The sequence below is a fragment of the Barbatula barbatula genome, assembly GCF_947034865.1.
Source record: "Barbatula barbatula genome assembly, chromosome: 22".
NCBI classification, from domain to species: domain Eukaryota; kingdom Metazoa; phylum Chordata; class Actinopteri; order Cypriniformes; family Nemacheilidae; genus Barbatula; species Barbatula barbatula.
Window position 1 is genome coordinate 5,145,549 of NC_136785.1, and position 17,144 is coordinate 5,162,692.

Sequence of the window (17,144 nt, forward strand, 5' to 3'; positions counted from 1 at the left end):
AATGAGTAATTTAATACACTGCCAGTCATCGTGATGTGACAGCGATCACATCACCTCAATATTTTAAAAGTCTCAGAGGGTCAAAGCAAGCACGAGGAAGCACAGAAATCCGAAGGAACTTGTGGCCTAATGCGATCATGATAAACTGTAGCTTCTTTCTTTATATTCCTTATCTTATTACTGTATAATATGTCTGGAATCTAGGCTGGTGGCCAATGAGAAATTACCCCAAGAACAATTATGGCAAAGAAATCAATCTCGAGTTATTTCCCGTAAAACTCCACAAACGGGCTCATCTTTTATCTAACAAAGTATTTTTCAGTCAATTTACAAAGTTAAGCCCTGAAAACAGTCACTGAAGAATCATTATAATTAGGGAATGCTCATGAAACTTAACTTCTGCGCTCTCCAAGCGGCGATTTAAAGTGCTGATGCGCCTGGCGTTTAAAAAAGACAGGCAATGGTCCAGAACAAGGTATAGTGCCTCTAAAATCTCAAGTGAAAATTCAGAAGTACCTTGTTTGGCCTCCAGCTCTTCCTGGGAGAGTGTTGGTTTCTTCTCCTCAAAAACCGGCTGAGGAAGGTCTCTGGCTGCTTCGACCAATCCCATCATCAACTCCGCTCCCTCTTGCCCCTCCCCCTTCATCCCGTCCTCATCGGAGTCATCGTCCAACCGCACGCGGTTCTTCTCCAGTGGCAGCATGTCGTTTTCTTTTGACTTTATGGCGAAGCAAATGGGGGCAAAGGATGCTGGAAGTGGGCGATAATAGACAGGCATTACTGAGCTTTATTTAGAAATTGTCTTTAACCTTGTACACCTAGAACAAATCTCTTCCGTGCGGATTGTCATTATGGTCGAAGACATGATCATCACGGTCAAGCACAATAGCTCATTTAAATGAACCTCGGCAGTGACACGTGTGTGCAAAAGATGCTGGCTGCTCACCATTTTTAAACAAGGTGACAAAGCACATCAACAGACATTAACCCTTGAAGAGAGACATTGAACTTTTCGTTTACCTTGTACTTAAATGCTTGAAATAACTGAGCTAACTAAGTGTGCATTAAGATTGGGCTTGTACTTTGCAATTCATTTAAATTTTTTGTATTTGTATGCAAAACATTTTCATTATTCATTTAGCAGACACTTTTATACAAAGCAACTTGTGAAAAACGAAGAGAGCATTTATCATAACTAATATCTTTAGTAGCAAAACTCTGAAATGGGTGGTTTCAGTGGCAACAACATAAAAGATTGTTGTTAATATAATAAAATATACAATTAATATAAAATACAATTAATATCCAATACAATATGAGCAAGCAAGGCTTACGCGTCTGATAAAACGGTCTATATAAATGGGATATAAAGATCAAAATGGTATGAAATATCAAATAATCACACTAGAAAGTTCACTGATGTCTTCATTTATTAGTGTTCGTTTACTTTTTTGTCTGAAATAGTAACGAAGTAATTTGGTATTTCCCTGCAAGCACATTGGGTGCTTTAGGTACACCCACCACATCTGACTTGCATTGTGGTTACACTGCAAAACCACTAGCGCTGAACGATTAATCGAAATCGAATTGCAATCGCGATGTGAGATGATGCGATTTGCTAATCGCAAGAGGCAGCGATGTGGACGTGATGTGAAAAATATGAAACGCGTCTGTTCTGGCATTCAGAAGACCGCACACACCCTGCCCTGCGCATCTCCGGCTAGTTGAGCTCAAATTAGTTTTGACAGTAACTGACAGTAAATGTGTGGATCCAACATCTATACTATCTACTGTGTAATACGCTTTATTACCCCTATTTATTTATATCAAACTTAACATAGGCAAAATGCAAAGATTGCTAACTTCAAATCTAATGACAGGTGAGAAAGGTGATAGGAGGTTGCTCGCCGTGACCACACCCCCCTGCAAAGCTTAAAGGACGTGGAGAAATGGGACAGAGGTGGTATGTGTACGTGCGAGAATGTTTTGAAATGTCAGCGTGGCTGACAATGATGTTGAGGGGTCAGGCGGTGTGAGGAATCTCCATCACGGAGTGTGTAACTGTCCTACCTTTCATGAGCTTGCCCTCGTTCAGCTGCTTGTCAGAAGAGCAGTCGAATGCGCTGTCCCCCCCGCCACTGTAGTCCACGGAACCCTGGGATGCCAGAAAGATGGGAAAAGCAGAAAGTTAATTTACATGACAAAAATAGGTTAAGGATGAACTTCCTGGGTTCTTTAATCTGGACATATGGGGTTCCTAATAAGCTTTTCATTACTATAATTCCTTAAATTAAAACTACTTTTGATGTCCTACAATAAATACTGTTTTGATTACAATTCATTTCTTGTATGCACTCTTTTTTATTGACGGGCATGCATTCACTTGTTGGAAATGGCAAATATATAAATTATAGTAAATGAAGCAAGAACATAATATATATATTAAAAATATTGTAAAATAAGTATTAAATATTGATCTGGTCAGAGCCCCTCTCTCAAAGACATGGAACCCGCCCAAATAAAACTATATGATCATGACCATCTTTGAATTATTCCATATAAAGTGCTATGATGCATTATACAATTTAATTTTTACAACTTTTATCCTTTATCTGCTTCAGCTCACTCTGTGGACTTTTATAAAGTAGTTCAATTTAACTTTTATCGGTATAGGAGCTTGCAAACCTTTGACCTTTATTGCACAGCAAATTACTAACCACAACGCTTAGTTAATAGTGTGTTGGCAACTATTTTCATTACTGGTTTTAACAATTCATCAAAGCTCTGCTTTTAAACTAATGGATGAGGAAAAAAATAATATTCTGTCGATTCACTGTGCATTCGGCATGGGCTCTACTAAGATGTGACGCTGGTCTTGTGTGCGGCGCTCAGGGCTGCGCTGATGGCCGAGTGTAATCTCAGAAACATTTTGTACTGGAGAAACCCACGACAGACACCTTCACAGTCGCCCGGCGTGAGAGCAATTCATGACTGATGCTCTTATTTATCAACCATCTGCCAGCAAAAACATACAGTACCACCAGCCGGCGCAGAAGTACGGATTCACGCGGCGGGATGGTGATGGGCTGCATGCGCTAATGAGATGTTATTTTTCCTTATAGTGACCCAGATCCTTTTGTTTTGTTAGTTTGTTTGAGTCAGCAGGAGTAAAAATTAGATGCAAAACAGCAAGAAAAAAGAGAGACAGAAATAGCAGGGGCATAGAGAAGCAAATTCTTAAGTTTAGTGTCTATAATGGAAGTTTTAAATATTTTACAGGTCTATTAAAAACTGTTCGAAGATTATCACGCAGACAGAGGTAAGATGAAGTGTTGGGGTCATTATATCCAGTTAAGAATCTTTCTAAGATGAAGGACTTAAAGCTGGAGACTGGATCTGGACTACACAGTCAATATAAAAAAAAGGGATGCTACTGGAAAGGAGTAAAAGTTAACACACTCTCAACCCTTACCTAGTGTTAAAAATTGCATACAAAAGTAAATAATACAAGATTATATTTGGTTCGTATCTTGTTTTATCGTACTGTTATTGTGCGTCTGCATTCATCTGATATGAACGGTACACATACTAAACCACTCTGACAGGGTTTCACGTTGCTTTACTAAATCTACAATGGCACAACAAAAGAAATTGTATTTTATCGGAGTTATGACCTTGCCATCAAAATTGAATGTGATAAGAGCCAAAACTGTGCTGTAAAAGAACGCAATAAAAAAAACTGAAAACACATCTTTCTTTTGCATTCTCTCTACGGTTCGCAACCTCAAAAATGCATTACAAAGTCAAACTGTGTAATAAAAAAAAAAAGAAGATTCCAAAATGTTCTGCTGTTGCCAACAAATGAACATTAACAAACCAGAGGTTGTTCTAGTCTCTCATTCAGCTCTGGGATCCCTTGTACTGCTAGGCAGAGCTGCCACTCAACGTCTGAATCCTTTCATAAAAAGGTGCTTATCCCTTATGCATATTTATAAAGAAGGAACACATGCTGATGGACCATGACGTGTGAAGGGAGCGCTATTCCGGCAAAACATGGGCGAGCGATATGACTTTGGGAGAAGTAACAAGACAAGATAGTTAATTTCATCCAGAAAGGTTTAAAGGGACAGTTCACCAACTAATGAGAATTATTTCATCTGTTACTCGCCCCCATGTCATTCCAAACCTGTATGACTTTCGTGTGCAAAACACAAAAGAAGATTTTTTGAAGAACGTTGGTAAGCAAACAATATTGGCACCCACTGACCTCCATTGTATGGACACAAAACCACAGAGACATTCCTAAAAATCTCTTTTGTGTTCCATCGAAGAACGAGTTGTATACATGTTCAGTGATGTGAAGGTAAATAAATGACAAAATGTTTGTAGATTAATCTTTTAAAGTGGAGATTGTGATGCCATATTATTGTTATTAAAATTCCTAATTTTACAGAACTATTCGCTTCACTCACAGGCTGTTTTCAAACTTCCAAATTTTGAAAAAAGTTTCAATTTTGACCCTTCAAATTGTATCAATTGGTTCCGTACTGCAATACGGTTGCATCATCGACCCGGCTACCGCTGAGAATATTAGCGGCAGCTGTTTACAACCGTTGCAAGCACACCATCTTTCCTGTTGTCATCGTCCCTGCTTTCACTTTTGCAAATTAGGTCGGACTGATTTCACCCGGACCCCACAGTCACACAGCGGCCCCTGGTGTGGTTCCACTGCTCTAAAAGCAACTTCAACCAACATCAATAGCAATTATGTTTTATTTTCTGTTCAAAAATATTTATTCTGAGCTGGGCTGTGGCATGACAACTCTGCACAGAGGAAATAATGAAGTGTTACAATAAAACAGAAAATTTCAAAATAAAGGTGCCTTAACCTTAAAAACCCTGCAAACGAGTTAAAGATTGAAAAACGGCAACTGACAAGAGAGCCCTTGTCGTCATAACTAACCGGTGTAAATGAGCTGCTGGAGCCCTTATGTTCAGTTTGATTATTCCTAGTAATAAAGTCATCAAAGCAGTGGACCGTGGACGCCCGAGACGCACAAAAATCATCACCGCCGCCCAAGAACACAACAGAGCCAAGATAAAAAAGGGCACGAAACAAATTGGTATTACAGGGGATGGAAATGATGAGGTGAGTTGGAAGAGGCCAGAGCAGGTGCAACTGAGTTTATTTGAGGTTCCATTTCCAAGAGGAAACAGACGGTGAAAGGAAATAAACAAAGCGAGGTAACTGAAGCTCCGTTTGGAACCTTCACCTCTTCAAAGGTCTGCTGGAGTGCCGCAGAGCGGGTGAAGGGAACAAAGACTTTCCAGCGGTGCCCCCAGAGCTAACTCACCTATAAAGTGAGATGACAAGCATGTAGATGGCTGAAGGAGAAACATAGAACTGGTAAAACAAAAAGAGACCAAGAGATAGCTAGAAAAAGGCATTTAAAAATATATTTTCACAGATGTTTTACTGTTATTCTTGTCTTATACATTAATGGGACAGTTCTGTGCTCATTCAATCGTCCAGAAGTTGTTGAAAACCCATATAAATGTCTTTGTACTGAAAAAGATATTTTCAAGAATGCTTTGAGTTTTGGGTCACCATTGACTACCATAGTGGTTTTTCTTCCGACTATAATAGTCAGTTGCTACAAACACTTTCTTTGGGTTTAGTAGATCAAGGAAACGTATAGTATACAGTATACGTTTGGAATAAGGTCTGGGTGAGTAAATGACAGAATTTTCACTGGGGGTGAACTATCTAACATTTACGCATCTGACAAAGTTTTATCCAAAGCAACTTATAGTAAATTGCAAAATTTCAATCAAAAATGCTTCCCCTATATGGAAACAGGAACATTCCTTGAAAGAAACGTAGTTTAGTAATTACCAAAAATCCAAGATTTTCATAGTGTTAGACTGAAATAGGGTTTGATAAAACACTTTGGATAATTTTCTTAGGAACTAAGATATAATGAAGGAGGTTATAAAGCACAATATGCGAGGGATGTCAGAGAGCCTCTAGTTACAGAAACCATGCATAATTGATGAAACAAAGCCAGTTAAAGACACAGAATCAGCTTGTGGGCTTAAATTAAAGGTTAGGGTTTGAAAATATGCCTGTGAATCAACAGAGAAATAAACAGTTCGTGTACTGCTGCTAATGGCCTGCCAATTGCAGTAATAACAGACTGTTCTTTACAAGCTATGTGTTAGAAAGAATATGGAGATTTGACGGAGGCGAATAACAAGGCAGCTCTGTGGGTTCAATACAAGGTACAGTATGTGATAATGTTGATACCTACAGAAAATCATTTAAAAACACCGCCCCCCCATCCCAATTATAAAGCAAGAATGAGTATAAGTGATGTGCATATACTGTATGTATAAACATTTTTATTTGTTAAAATGATAAAGCTGCAATACGTAACTTTTTTAGTTAATACAAAATCTGTGGTCAAAACTTCTGCTTGCGTTAGACTTATTTGCAACGTTACGTTAAGGATAACGATTTGTAAGTTGAGATGTCGGGTGTGATTATGCCAAAAAAAGTCGTATACATGTTCATGTCGATTGTTATATAAAATGTTTAAATATGTAAATTTCATTAAATAAGTCATTAAAAAAAAAGTATGTCAGCTAGTGAAATATTGGCTTTTTCACGTTTTATAACATTGGCCGTTTCTCAATTCCAAGAATGCAAAGAACCGACTTGTGTTCTCATGGAGTCTGCGAGGCAGACTTGGAAGAACGAACTTGGACGCGCCGCAGTGGCTTCTGGGAAGCAGGTTCCGTACGCACCGAAGGCTGCATTCAATGCATCCTCGACATCGAGAATACATCCGGGTACTTTCATGCATTCTTTTGTTCTTGAGTATTGGAACCGGACTTTGACAGTTATTGATGACGCAGAGCCAGAACCTGAGGACACAAGATCGCTAAAAACGCATATTGAGAAACAGCCATTGCATTGTATCCAATGCAACCTGCAATTTAATGCTTCATACAGACATGGGGATATAGAGACACAAGTTACAGATTGCAGTTATACGTGTTAACGAGAAACTAGTGCAAAAAAATGCTACTTAAAGGAATACGTCATCCAAAATTGACAGTGCTGTAAGCACTCAAAGCTAAGAAAATGACATCTAAATAGCATCTCAAAATCAATAACATGTGAATCTGCCAAACAAAGTGAATTACAGCTCTACCTTTTATTTAGCCGCCCACCTTCAGGAACAACATCTTCCAACCTAATCATCCAAAAATATTCAGTATTTCTTCGATTACCCGAAACACAGTCATTTGCGATAATTAAGGTAATTTGCAGTATCTGTACTTTCTGCGTGTGCTCAAGACCCTTGCCACCTCAAACAGAAACATAATGCGCATCCTTCTCTCCATTTTTAAGGCCGTCTATTGGATATGAAAGGGAATGCAGAAAACACGCCAGGGGCTAAAAACAAACTTCTAAAAATGAGACCTTTAATTTACCAAGTTTTAGAAGGATGTAAAAAATTGTCAGGGAAAACACTGTGAGGAGGAAAGCGGAGGAGAGGACACGTTAGATTAAAAATGAACGCAGAAGATATGTTTACTGCATTCATCTTTTTAGTGTTTCAAAATAGAGTGCATGGTTCAAAAATGTAGTACTGGAGGTAAAAATAAGATACAGGAACACTGCAACATGTTATTAAAAATTTGACCAATGTTTGTTGTGTCTATGTGGGGAGAAGCAGAAAGATAAATATAATTTCTGGTGGCATAGATACGCGCTTTTACGACAAATAAAACACAACCACTCCTTTCCATTGCGTGTAATAAAAAGAAAGATGAAAAAAATAAACCTCACATGAAAGCTCAGTTACACAGAGGTCTGGAACTAGATCGAAATGTTTCCACATTTCATTAAAAGCAGCTAAAAGGCAGACCATTTCATTTGAACGTAACGGCGTGCCAAAACCTCAGAACTGGAACCATCAATGCCGCAACGTTTTTGCCTTACCCAGAAAAATCTAAAGCCGCTGCACAAAAACGATTTATTTATGAAGTCCAGGGACTAGCCAAAAAGCCTTCATTATATTATTCAATGAAATATTGGCAAGGACCCCCCAAAATGAGCAAAAATAAATAGCACATTTAAGTTTCAAGAATTCCAGACAAGAGAGAAAAAAGTTACTCGCTTTTAAAGCAAAGAAGAGTCGAATTTTAAGAAGATTCAAATAAAAAACAATGACAAGATTCATGGCTTTGGATTCCGAAAAGGGACCCCTCGCAAGGCCACAAGGATGGGGTTGCAAGACGATTTCCAGAAATCATTTTTTGTATTATTAGGAATAGCTTATTTAATCAATAAGTGTAAAAAACTATTAGTTAAGTTAAAAATAAAACCCATCAGCAAAAAAAAGCCATCAGCCTTTGGAATTTCCTCCCCCTCGATCGTGACCCCTGAGGTGTCACGTTAGCAACTGCATTAGTTTAGGTGCAGCAAGTCTTACAGCACCACGTTAAACATTTTTGCACACAGATAATTTTTCAGGCTCGAGTTTTGGATATTTTTATTTTTCGAAATGAAACGTTGGTTAATATCGACCCTTTACAACGCATTGTATACAATTGCGCGCAATGTTTGTATACTTTACCCACCTCCGATGATAGTGGGGGTCTCGAGTCCCCGGGACTGTTATTTTAGGGGGATCGCATCAAGTTTGGGAACCCCTGCTCTAGAGTACAATGCCACCAACAACAAAATATATATTTTTTTTTTAACTCAAAGAAAATACTTTGTTATTGGTTATGAAAAGTAAATGTAGTTCATGAGATTTCCGTTTTTATAATCGAAAAACATGAAAAAGGTCATGAAGACAGGAGTGCTTAATCTTTCTTCAGGAGGGTTCCAACCACACTTTAAAGGAAACTCTAAAACCGTTTTTCTGTAACAGGTGTGTTTTTATAAGAGTTGATCTATGCTATGCTGAAAGACAGAAACACAACTGAGCACATCTGGATTAAACCACGACTTGTTGCAGTGTACACCATGAATAATTTCTCTCATGTGCAAAAAAGCCTGAACTTCAAGTTAGCATTGATCTGACAGCCTGATCAAACTCACTTTTGCTTTTATCATCACATTCAGTGCTCAGATCCTGAAAACTGCTCTAAGAAGGGGGTGACAAGAGTATAAAACCAGAACAATGTGTTCCAGAACAGCCATTACCGCATATTAAAAAGACCTAAATGAAACTCGAACATCCTTCAAAGAGAATTCAAGACATTATATGCTAGAACAGATAACCGCTTTGTGCAGGACTGTGCTGCAAAAACACGAATCTGTAAGTTTGACAACCTACCAACTTCATCACCTGCCCATAAACATCACTCAAGAGCCCGACCCTTCGCCTTTAAAAGCCAAACCACAGCACTTTGAAACTTGTAAAAGCTTTTCACAGCGCAAGCTTCCTTGTATATTTCCGAAAAATTATATAAAGGGGGGAAAAAGCACAAGTCGTGTGGTTAAATATAGCAGTCTTCGAGCAGCCAGACTCTGCTGAGATGGAGAAAATCTGAACCAAATGTCAGTCGCTTTGAAGACAATCCCAGAAACGTTTAAACGCTGGCTGAAGCTGATGAATTCGCGGGCTTGCTGATCTTTGCAGATCAAGTGAAGTATTCTCTGAGAAGAGCAAATTAGCGAGGAACAGAGGGATGGATGTGTCGTATGTGGATGAAACTTTTCTGGAGTTTTTAAATGTTAGGAAAGATGGACGGGTGCAGCGAGTATCTACAGACTACCGACTAATTTGTGACCTCTCTTATGCGATGCCAATAAACACTGTTAAGTGTCAAAACGACTGTAAACTCACTTTGGCTTGGCATAAAATGCAGAAGCCCCCGGTGAAACAACTCCTGATGGACAAAATCAAGTGCCACTTTAACTTTTCTAGTATATTCTGTGTCTCAACATAACAAAAGTGTCTGCGAGTGCCATTTTTGGTTAACTTGAAAACAGGAAAATAACATCACAATGTGGTTCCACTAAGTCGGCATTTGCATTACATTTTCATTGTCATGTTCCTTACGCTTTTCCCTCCTGTTCCTCCAACAGCAAAAACACATCTTCGAGCTTTTAGGCGCTTGGTGGGACAGAAGTTTTAATGAGGCAGCGGGTGTTACTGAAATATGACCAACCATATAAACCGTCATCGCGCAGCTCTTAGCAGCAGGTTCAGGGATGATGTCCTTGAGGCACGCGCGTACACACGAGTTACAGGAACAAATCGATTCTCACAGGCTTGGGGCTTCCTCTGTCCTTCCTTTGAACCTCCAATTTTCTGTCCCGACAACACATTGCTTAGACAAGGTTTGCACTAGTTTGCTTATTTCACTTTAATGATGTGGGAATAAACACTGTAAAAAAACACTACATTAAAGTTGTTTAAGGGTCACTTGAAATAATTGAAAATAAAGTACAACTAGAACTTAAAGACATTTATAGACTAAAAAGTATATATACTGGGGAGGCCTAACCAAACTGGGGAGGCCTGTTTGGCTAAACTATGGAGGACAGGGGAAGCCTTTTGAAAATTACACAGACGTTACTTCACCTTTAACAACACACTCATGCAAAACCTTGCAAATACTGGAAAATAAATGTTCTGCCAATCCATAAGGAACGCATCAAGACTTCCTCAGACACCTTTGAAAGCAATTCAAATATAAAACTTAATAGCTCTATCAGACAAAACTCTGAAGTCAAAACGTCATCTCAAGGGATCTATGAAACTCTACCCAGTTGGTAGTGTAACATTTTATGCGACCAAACCAAAGCCAAGTCTCATTGAGATTGGGCAGTGTTCGACGCATCCGGCAGCTGGTAAGATTGCCACCCAGCTGGAACCGCAATTAAGGGTGGAAGACATTCAAAACTGCGCAGATTAAACTGTAAAAGTTGGGATCGAGTGAGGAAATAACCTAAGAACGTAGCTCAGCTCTGTCTCTAGAGACAGGAAGGCCGAGCAAATAAAAACAGGCACTGCTGTGAAACAGTAGTGTTACGTTCATGAGTCATGACAACAAAACATTTATTCCAATTTCCCCACTAATACAGCGTCCTCGGTTTTCTTCAACTATATAAATTCCCTATTTCCTTTCTCAATTATTTTCTAGTTCTATATTTAGATAGCTGTAGGGTAAACATGAAACAGCTCTTCTAATACAGTGGCATAACTAGTTATAAAAAAACATAACTCTACGAGAAGTCTAGATATTTGTTTTTCAATAATTCTGTGGCATGTCAAAATATGTAAATTAGTCCTTACAGTGGACTGCGTACTCTTACTTGACCCTGATACATTAGTAAAACCCCTTTTTAGATTTCAGCGTTTTCCATACGATGCATTTACTTGGGCGGACCAGCCAGTTATATAAATAGCCGAGCAACACATTGACAAGAAATTTCAACAGCATATAGCCTCTCTTTAATGTAGATGAACTGTATTGTGATTTTGTCCAATGATGTTGCGTTTATAAATCAGGATTATAGCACAAGCAAAAGGGATCCTTCACACAAAATGTGTAAATTGTGTGATCATTTACTGACCATTTACTGACCTTCGAGACCAAACAGATCTCGACCCCCATTGACTCCCATAGTATGAAAAATTACTTTATCTTTTCTTTTCTTTTGTTCTGTTCTGTTGAACACAAAAGACATTTTGAAGAATGTAGGACAGCAAACCGTTCTGGGGCACTTTTGACTGCAATTGTATTTTTTCATACTATAGTAGTCAATGGGGATCGAGATCTGTTCGGTTATAAGCATTCTTCCAAATATTTTTCTCTGTGTTCATCAGAACAAAGAAATGTATACACATTTGGAACAACTCGAAGGTGAGTAAATGATGACAGACCTTAACATTTTGGGTGAACCATACCTTTAAAGGGGCTGCTGGTAGCATTCAGTTGTAAAATACCGAATTATGTGACAGAATTATGTTTTATAAAATAAAACTGCTATCGAGTTAAAACCCTAGTCCAGACGCAAACACGACGCAATGAGGACACAAATATGCTCATTAGTATGTGACGACACCAGCACAACAATGCGTTTCCCATAGGACTTGTTTAAAGGCGTTTCGGAACTACGCTTGTTAAAACAAAGTAGTCGGGCCAAGTACCAAAACAACCTTGTAGCCAATCAGCAGTTAGGTGCACAGTGCACAAGACGGACATTTGTCGAGCCGAGCGCTGACGAAAGCAAAAGATGGGGTAGGGGTGTGTTTGTTTATGTGATTTGAACATCAACGTCAAGGGATAGCTCACCCAAAAATAAACTTTCATCGTAATTTCAAACGTGTATGTATTTTCTTACGCAGAAGATATTTTCAAGAACATTTGTAACCAGCGCCATTGGACCCCATTGACTTCCATTGTATGGACACAAAACAACGAAGACATTTTTCACAATATCTTCTATTGTGTTGCACAGAGGTGACATATACAGGTTTTGATCAACATGAGGATTCAAAATGACAGAATTTTTCTGTTTTGGGTGAACTACCCCTTAACCGGCCAAGACATCTACCACCGTCACAGCAAATAGCACCACATGCTGTAGTCCAAATCCTTTACTGACAAAGATTTATAAATCCACTGCAAAATATGACGTGTAATTGACACTTGATGTATATTTTGTACACAATTGCATTATATTGTACAGTCAACAATTTTTATGTACTATAATATATATAAATTATCCCCCGTAATTCTTAAAATGACTCCGGTCAAGCTTAAAGAAAATCCCCACTGGTAATCACAACTTTATGGTGGATTTCAGGTGCACTCAGCTCATAAAACACAATCAAACCATGACTTGAACGTACCATCAAAAGGGGCTGATGGCAAAACCTCGCAATTACAGACCAAAGGCTTCCGAGAATCAGAAATACTTCCTTTAAAAAAGGGAGGTATCAAATGGTCTTAGCTCACAGCAATGACCACACCACGGAGGCAAACAAACAACAGAAAAGCAAAGCGACGTGGTCTCATTAAGAGAGGGAGGATTTTCAGTCAAAGTGTTCTGACACACACAGAGGGTGGAAAAAGGCTCGGCTAACTCAGTCCTCATTAACTTACTCGGCGACCATTAACCGCATTTATAATCACGTTCGTAACTGCCACATTTTCCTCTCGGGAAATGTAACGGTTTAGATCCCTTCCACGAACAAAACATCCCTGCTATTTGTTTACCAAATTTTGTATTAACCGGGCCGTGCGTGGGAGAGGCCTCAGCGAGCACTTACGAGGAGATTCGAATTCGATTCGCTTCTGATATTTTTTGCATATTCAATAACACACAGCTAAACAGTTAAGTCCATCTTGCCTCTCAAATTCATTAAGAATGACCAAGGAGTTAATAGTCTGTAATGATGAGAATAATGTCAAGTCGTCTTGGCGTAATGGATTTACGGCATCACACACCATTAGAGACGCAGCACAAATAGAAAAACAAAGATGATTCTAAATGTGAGGAAAGGATTTGACAAAAAAGAAGAATACTTATTGGTACTTTCTACAGGTCACAAGATAATTTAAAGAGATGCTCCAGCCAAAAAATAAAATTCTGGGACATCATTGACTATCATAATAGAAAAAACAATTGTATCATTTTTTAATTGTTTGTTCTGTTGAACAAGGAATTTAGTAAGGCAAACAGTTCTGGGTACCTCTGACTACCATTTAAACATGACCTAATATGGTAGTCAATGATGTCCCAGAAATATCAGTTGATAACCTTTCTCCAAATATCTTTCAGAAAAAGTTTGGAACAACTTGAGGGTGCGTAAATGAAGATCAAATCGGATGGAGAATCCTTTTAAAGATGGTGTAACATGTTATTTCATGCATTCTGACTTCTTTACACTGTTAAACGTGCTGGAACTCATGGTCGAGTTTGGACATACGACGTAGTATTACTGTCCTCGATACACTCCCCCTGCACTCCAACTGGTTTCAGAAAGTTTTGTATACAAGTCTGGATCCCAGTTTCGTAATCCTATTACTTTTATAAGGCCATTCTCCCGGACAAGCACGCCCACGCATCATCCACCGGGGCCGGACATGAACGCGGTAAGTCAAACAAATTCACAAGTCGGCGCATACATGCATAATCTAAACAACACGAAGGGATTAATGTGATGATGTGTTGTGTGCTCGTGCTGTAGTTCCTTCCCCCTGCCTGCCTCCAGCAGCTCGTCTTTTTACAGGAAATAATCGTACAGCTGTATCTATCTTTTATAAATGTGATAAATACTCTTCGAAGATACAACGTACGCAATACTACTGAATAGGTACTCAAGATTAATATGAGATTCGCAGAAATGGTGTGTTATCCGATCTTTACACGGCATATATATCAATGCAGCATGTGTATACGTCTAACAGCTCTGTTCTCTCTAAAGCGTTTTTTTATTAAAACTTAATTTAAATCGACTGACAAAGCTGAACAGAAAGAAGTCTCATGCCAATTTTAACAGATTTAAAAGGGATGCAATTATCATCCTCTAATATTTATGCTCCGATAAATAACTGCAGCATCTCCGCCCACGATACATCAGTGAAAAAGCATTGCAGAGATCAAAGCAAACCGCGTCTGTATCGACTGCACAAAACTTCCAGTGTTTACTAACTGACCTTATATTACACTGTCCCGAATTGCCTTATTGACTTGCCATTATACTGAATCGCATTATTGCCCTGTTTCTACATGACTAAAGAGGACCATAAGGTGCTAATCGGCTTACCGAACTTACTTCTAATTTGTCTACATTACCTTAAATGTTCTTCGTTAAAAAAATGATGCAGCTCAGGCATTTTTTGACTTTGTGTCTGTGTTTGAATTGCATTCTGTACTGCCTTCTTGAATATAGTACACACGAAACCATTAGCCGCAGCTGATAAATCCTCAATTGGTCAGATGACCATAAAATTGGTCAGATGACAGAAAAAACAAGGCATGGTTCATGATTAAATGCATATAAAAGTTACTCACTCATTAATTAATACGCAAAAATGACACTGAAGGATAAATCTGACAGCCACTGCAATTAGTAATGAATTTAAAAGAATCAAGGAATAAGGAAAGATGTCGCTGATATTACCTCCTGCACGCTCAGGCCTTCCTTCTGCATGAAGTAGTGCTTTTTAAACTCATAATAGGAGTTGTACTGGTTCCAGGACTGCAGGAAGTCAAATCTTAAGAATTAAAACGACACACACACGCAAAAAAGGTTTATAGTTATTACAGGTTACACTTATCTAACAGCAGCGATGAGGCTGTCACATCTGAAAGATGAGCAGAAGCGTAATTGCTTACCGGGGATCGTTTTTGGCACGCACGCTGGTCTCAAATTTCACCCCATTTCTGGCCACGTACTCGGCTAGTTTGTCAATGACAGGCTGGATATCGGGAGGTGGGGGGATGATGGCAGCGACAGGGGCGGCGGCGGTCGCTGGCGGGGCGATGGTGGTTTGTTGAGGCCGAGAGCTGAGGGATTAAAATGAAAACACATACAGGATTTTTTTCGCAGGGCTCCGGCAATAACAGAAAAGAGAAAAATACAACAGTGGCATGCAGACCTGGACGTAGGAGGATCCGCAGGGGCGGAATGCGAGAGCGAGGCAGGAGCCGTCACTGTGACAGGAACTGTAGCAGGGGCTGATGGGATTGCGGCCGCAGGATCCAAGTAAGATACGGTGCCGGGTGGAGGGGGAGGACTGGACACGGTAGGTGTTGGCATCGTGCTAGTGGACATCGAGGTGTAATAGACGCTGGCGTCGATCCCAGGAGGGGGCGGGGCCAGGCAGTACGTACCGTCGGGCAGCATACAGTAGCCGTAGTACATTGCCACATTAGCTGAAAAGAGAAACATGAATAAAAATACAGAAATAAATGATATTTGGTTCACATGAAACTATCATGAGTATAAATTTCAGTTCATCTGCCGCATACATGTATATTTGTATGTACACATTTTCATAATGAAACTGTTTGTATGTGTGGGGAAAAGAACAGCTCGTGTCGGCTTTCATTAAAAGGCAAGGAAATGGGCACGGAGGTAACACCGCTGTTGATGCAAATTAAAAATTGAAATAATCTGTGTCTAGATCACTGTCCTCATAATTAAATTTCCATTTTAAGTAGGAGATAAAAAGAGAGCAAAGGAGAGAACAAAAATGCCTTTGTGTGTTCTGCCCCATCACAAATCATAAGGATCAATCTGTCCGCCTGCTGAGATGGCAACAACGTAAATAAGAAAACCTAATTGTAGTCAAAAATTCTTTATTGCTTACCTGTTACAAGATTGCAAAAAACTAATAATTGTTTTTATAAAAACATACACAGCCGTTGCTTAAGGGGACCGTTCACCCAGAAAGAAAATTAAGTCATCATGTACATTTCAAACCTGTATGGCTCACTTCATTATGCAGAACACAAAATAAGATATTTTAAAAAATGTTGGTAGCGGTGGTACCCATTGTCTTGGGTCCTTAAAATAGAAGTGAAGGGGTACTGTCGTTGTTTGATTACCAACATTCTTCAAAATATCTTCTTTTGCGTTCTGCAGAATAAAGAATGTCATAAGGGTTCAAAAGACTAAAGGTGAGTAGACCGAATTACACCTTTAACACATTCTTTATTCACCCACATGTTGGTCAAAACGAGAAGAACACAAAGACATTTTGTGAATTTTGAGATGTGTCGAACTCTTGACCTCTAAAACTAAACTACAAATCTGGCACGCCAGGTTTGACTGTCATGTCCGGTCTTTGAAACCTAATTTGCTTATCCGTCAATATAATTCTTTAAAAGCATTTCAAACAGTCTGCAGGATTTCAAAGTCAGACAAGTTTGTTAATGGCGATAGAATTTGCAGGGCAAAGCGAGCACTGAAGCATTTGCATGTCTCTAAAGCAAAGACTTGAACCTGTAGCGTTCTGGTGCTGATGAAACACAACAAATGAATTGAAAGAGAATTTGAAAGGTAGTTGAATTAAAGTGACGCCATCTCCTGGGTACTTCTGTGAACTGAATAGAGAGCCATTCTGGAACTAAATGAGACCAATGGACTCAGTCTGCT

At 39.2% G+C, this 17,144-nt stretch overlaps 1 protein-coding gene across 1 annotated transcript in view; it reads right to left on the reverse strand.

The window, feature by feature from the left end:
* The window catches only part of sfswap (splicing factor SWAP), a 76,437-nt gene that overhangs the window by 40,257 nt on the left and 19,036 nt on the right, over nt 1-17,144 (reverse strand). Inside the window, exons 8-12 of the mRNA XM_079486428.1 lie at nt 15,643-15,919; nt 15,380-15,550; nt 15,165-15,258; nt 2,071-2,155; nt 517-750 (exon numbers count right to left, since the gene is read on the reverse strand). Of these exons, the coding sequence (XP_079342554.1) occupies nt 517-750; nt 2,071-2,155; nt 15,165-15,258; nt 15,380-15,550; nt 15,643-15,919 (861 nt within the window). The remainder of the gene's footprint in view (nt 1-516; nt 751-2,070; nt 2,156-15,164; nt 15,259-15,379; nt 15,551-15,642; nt 15,920-17,144) is intronic.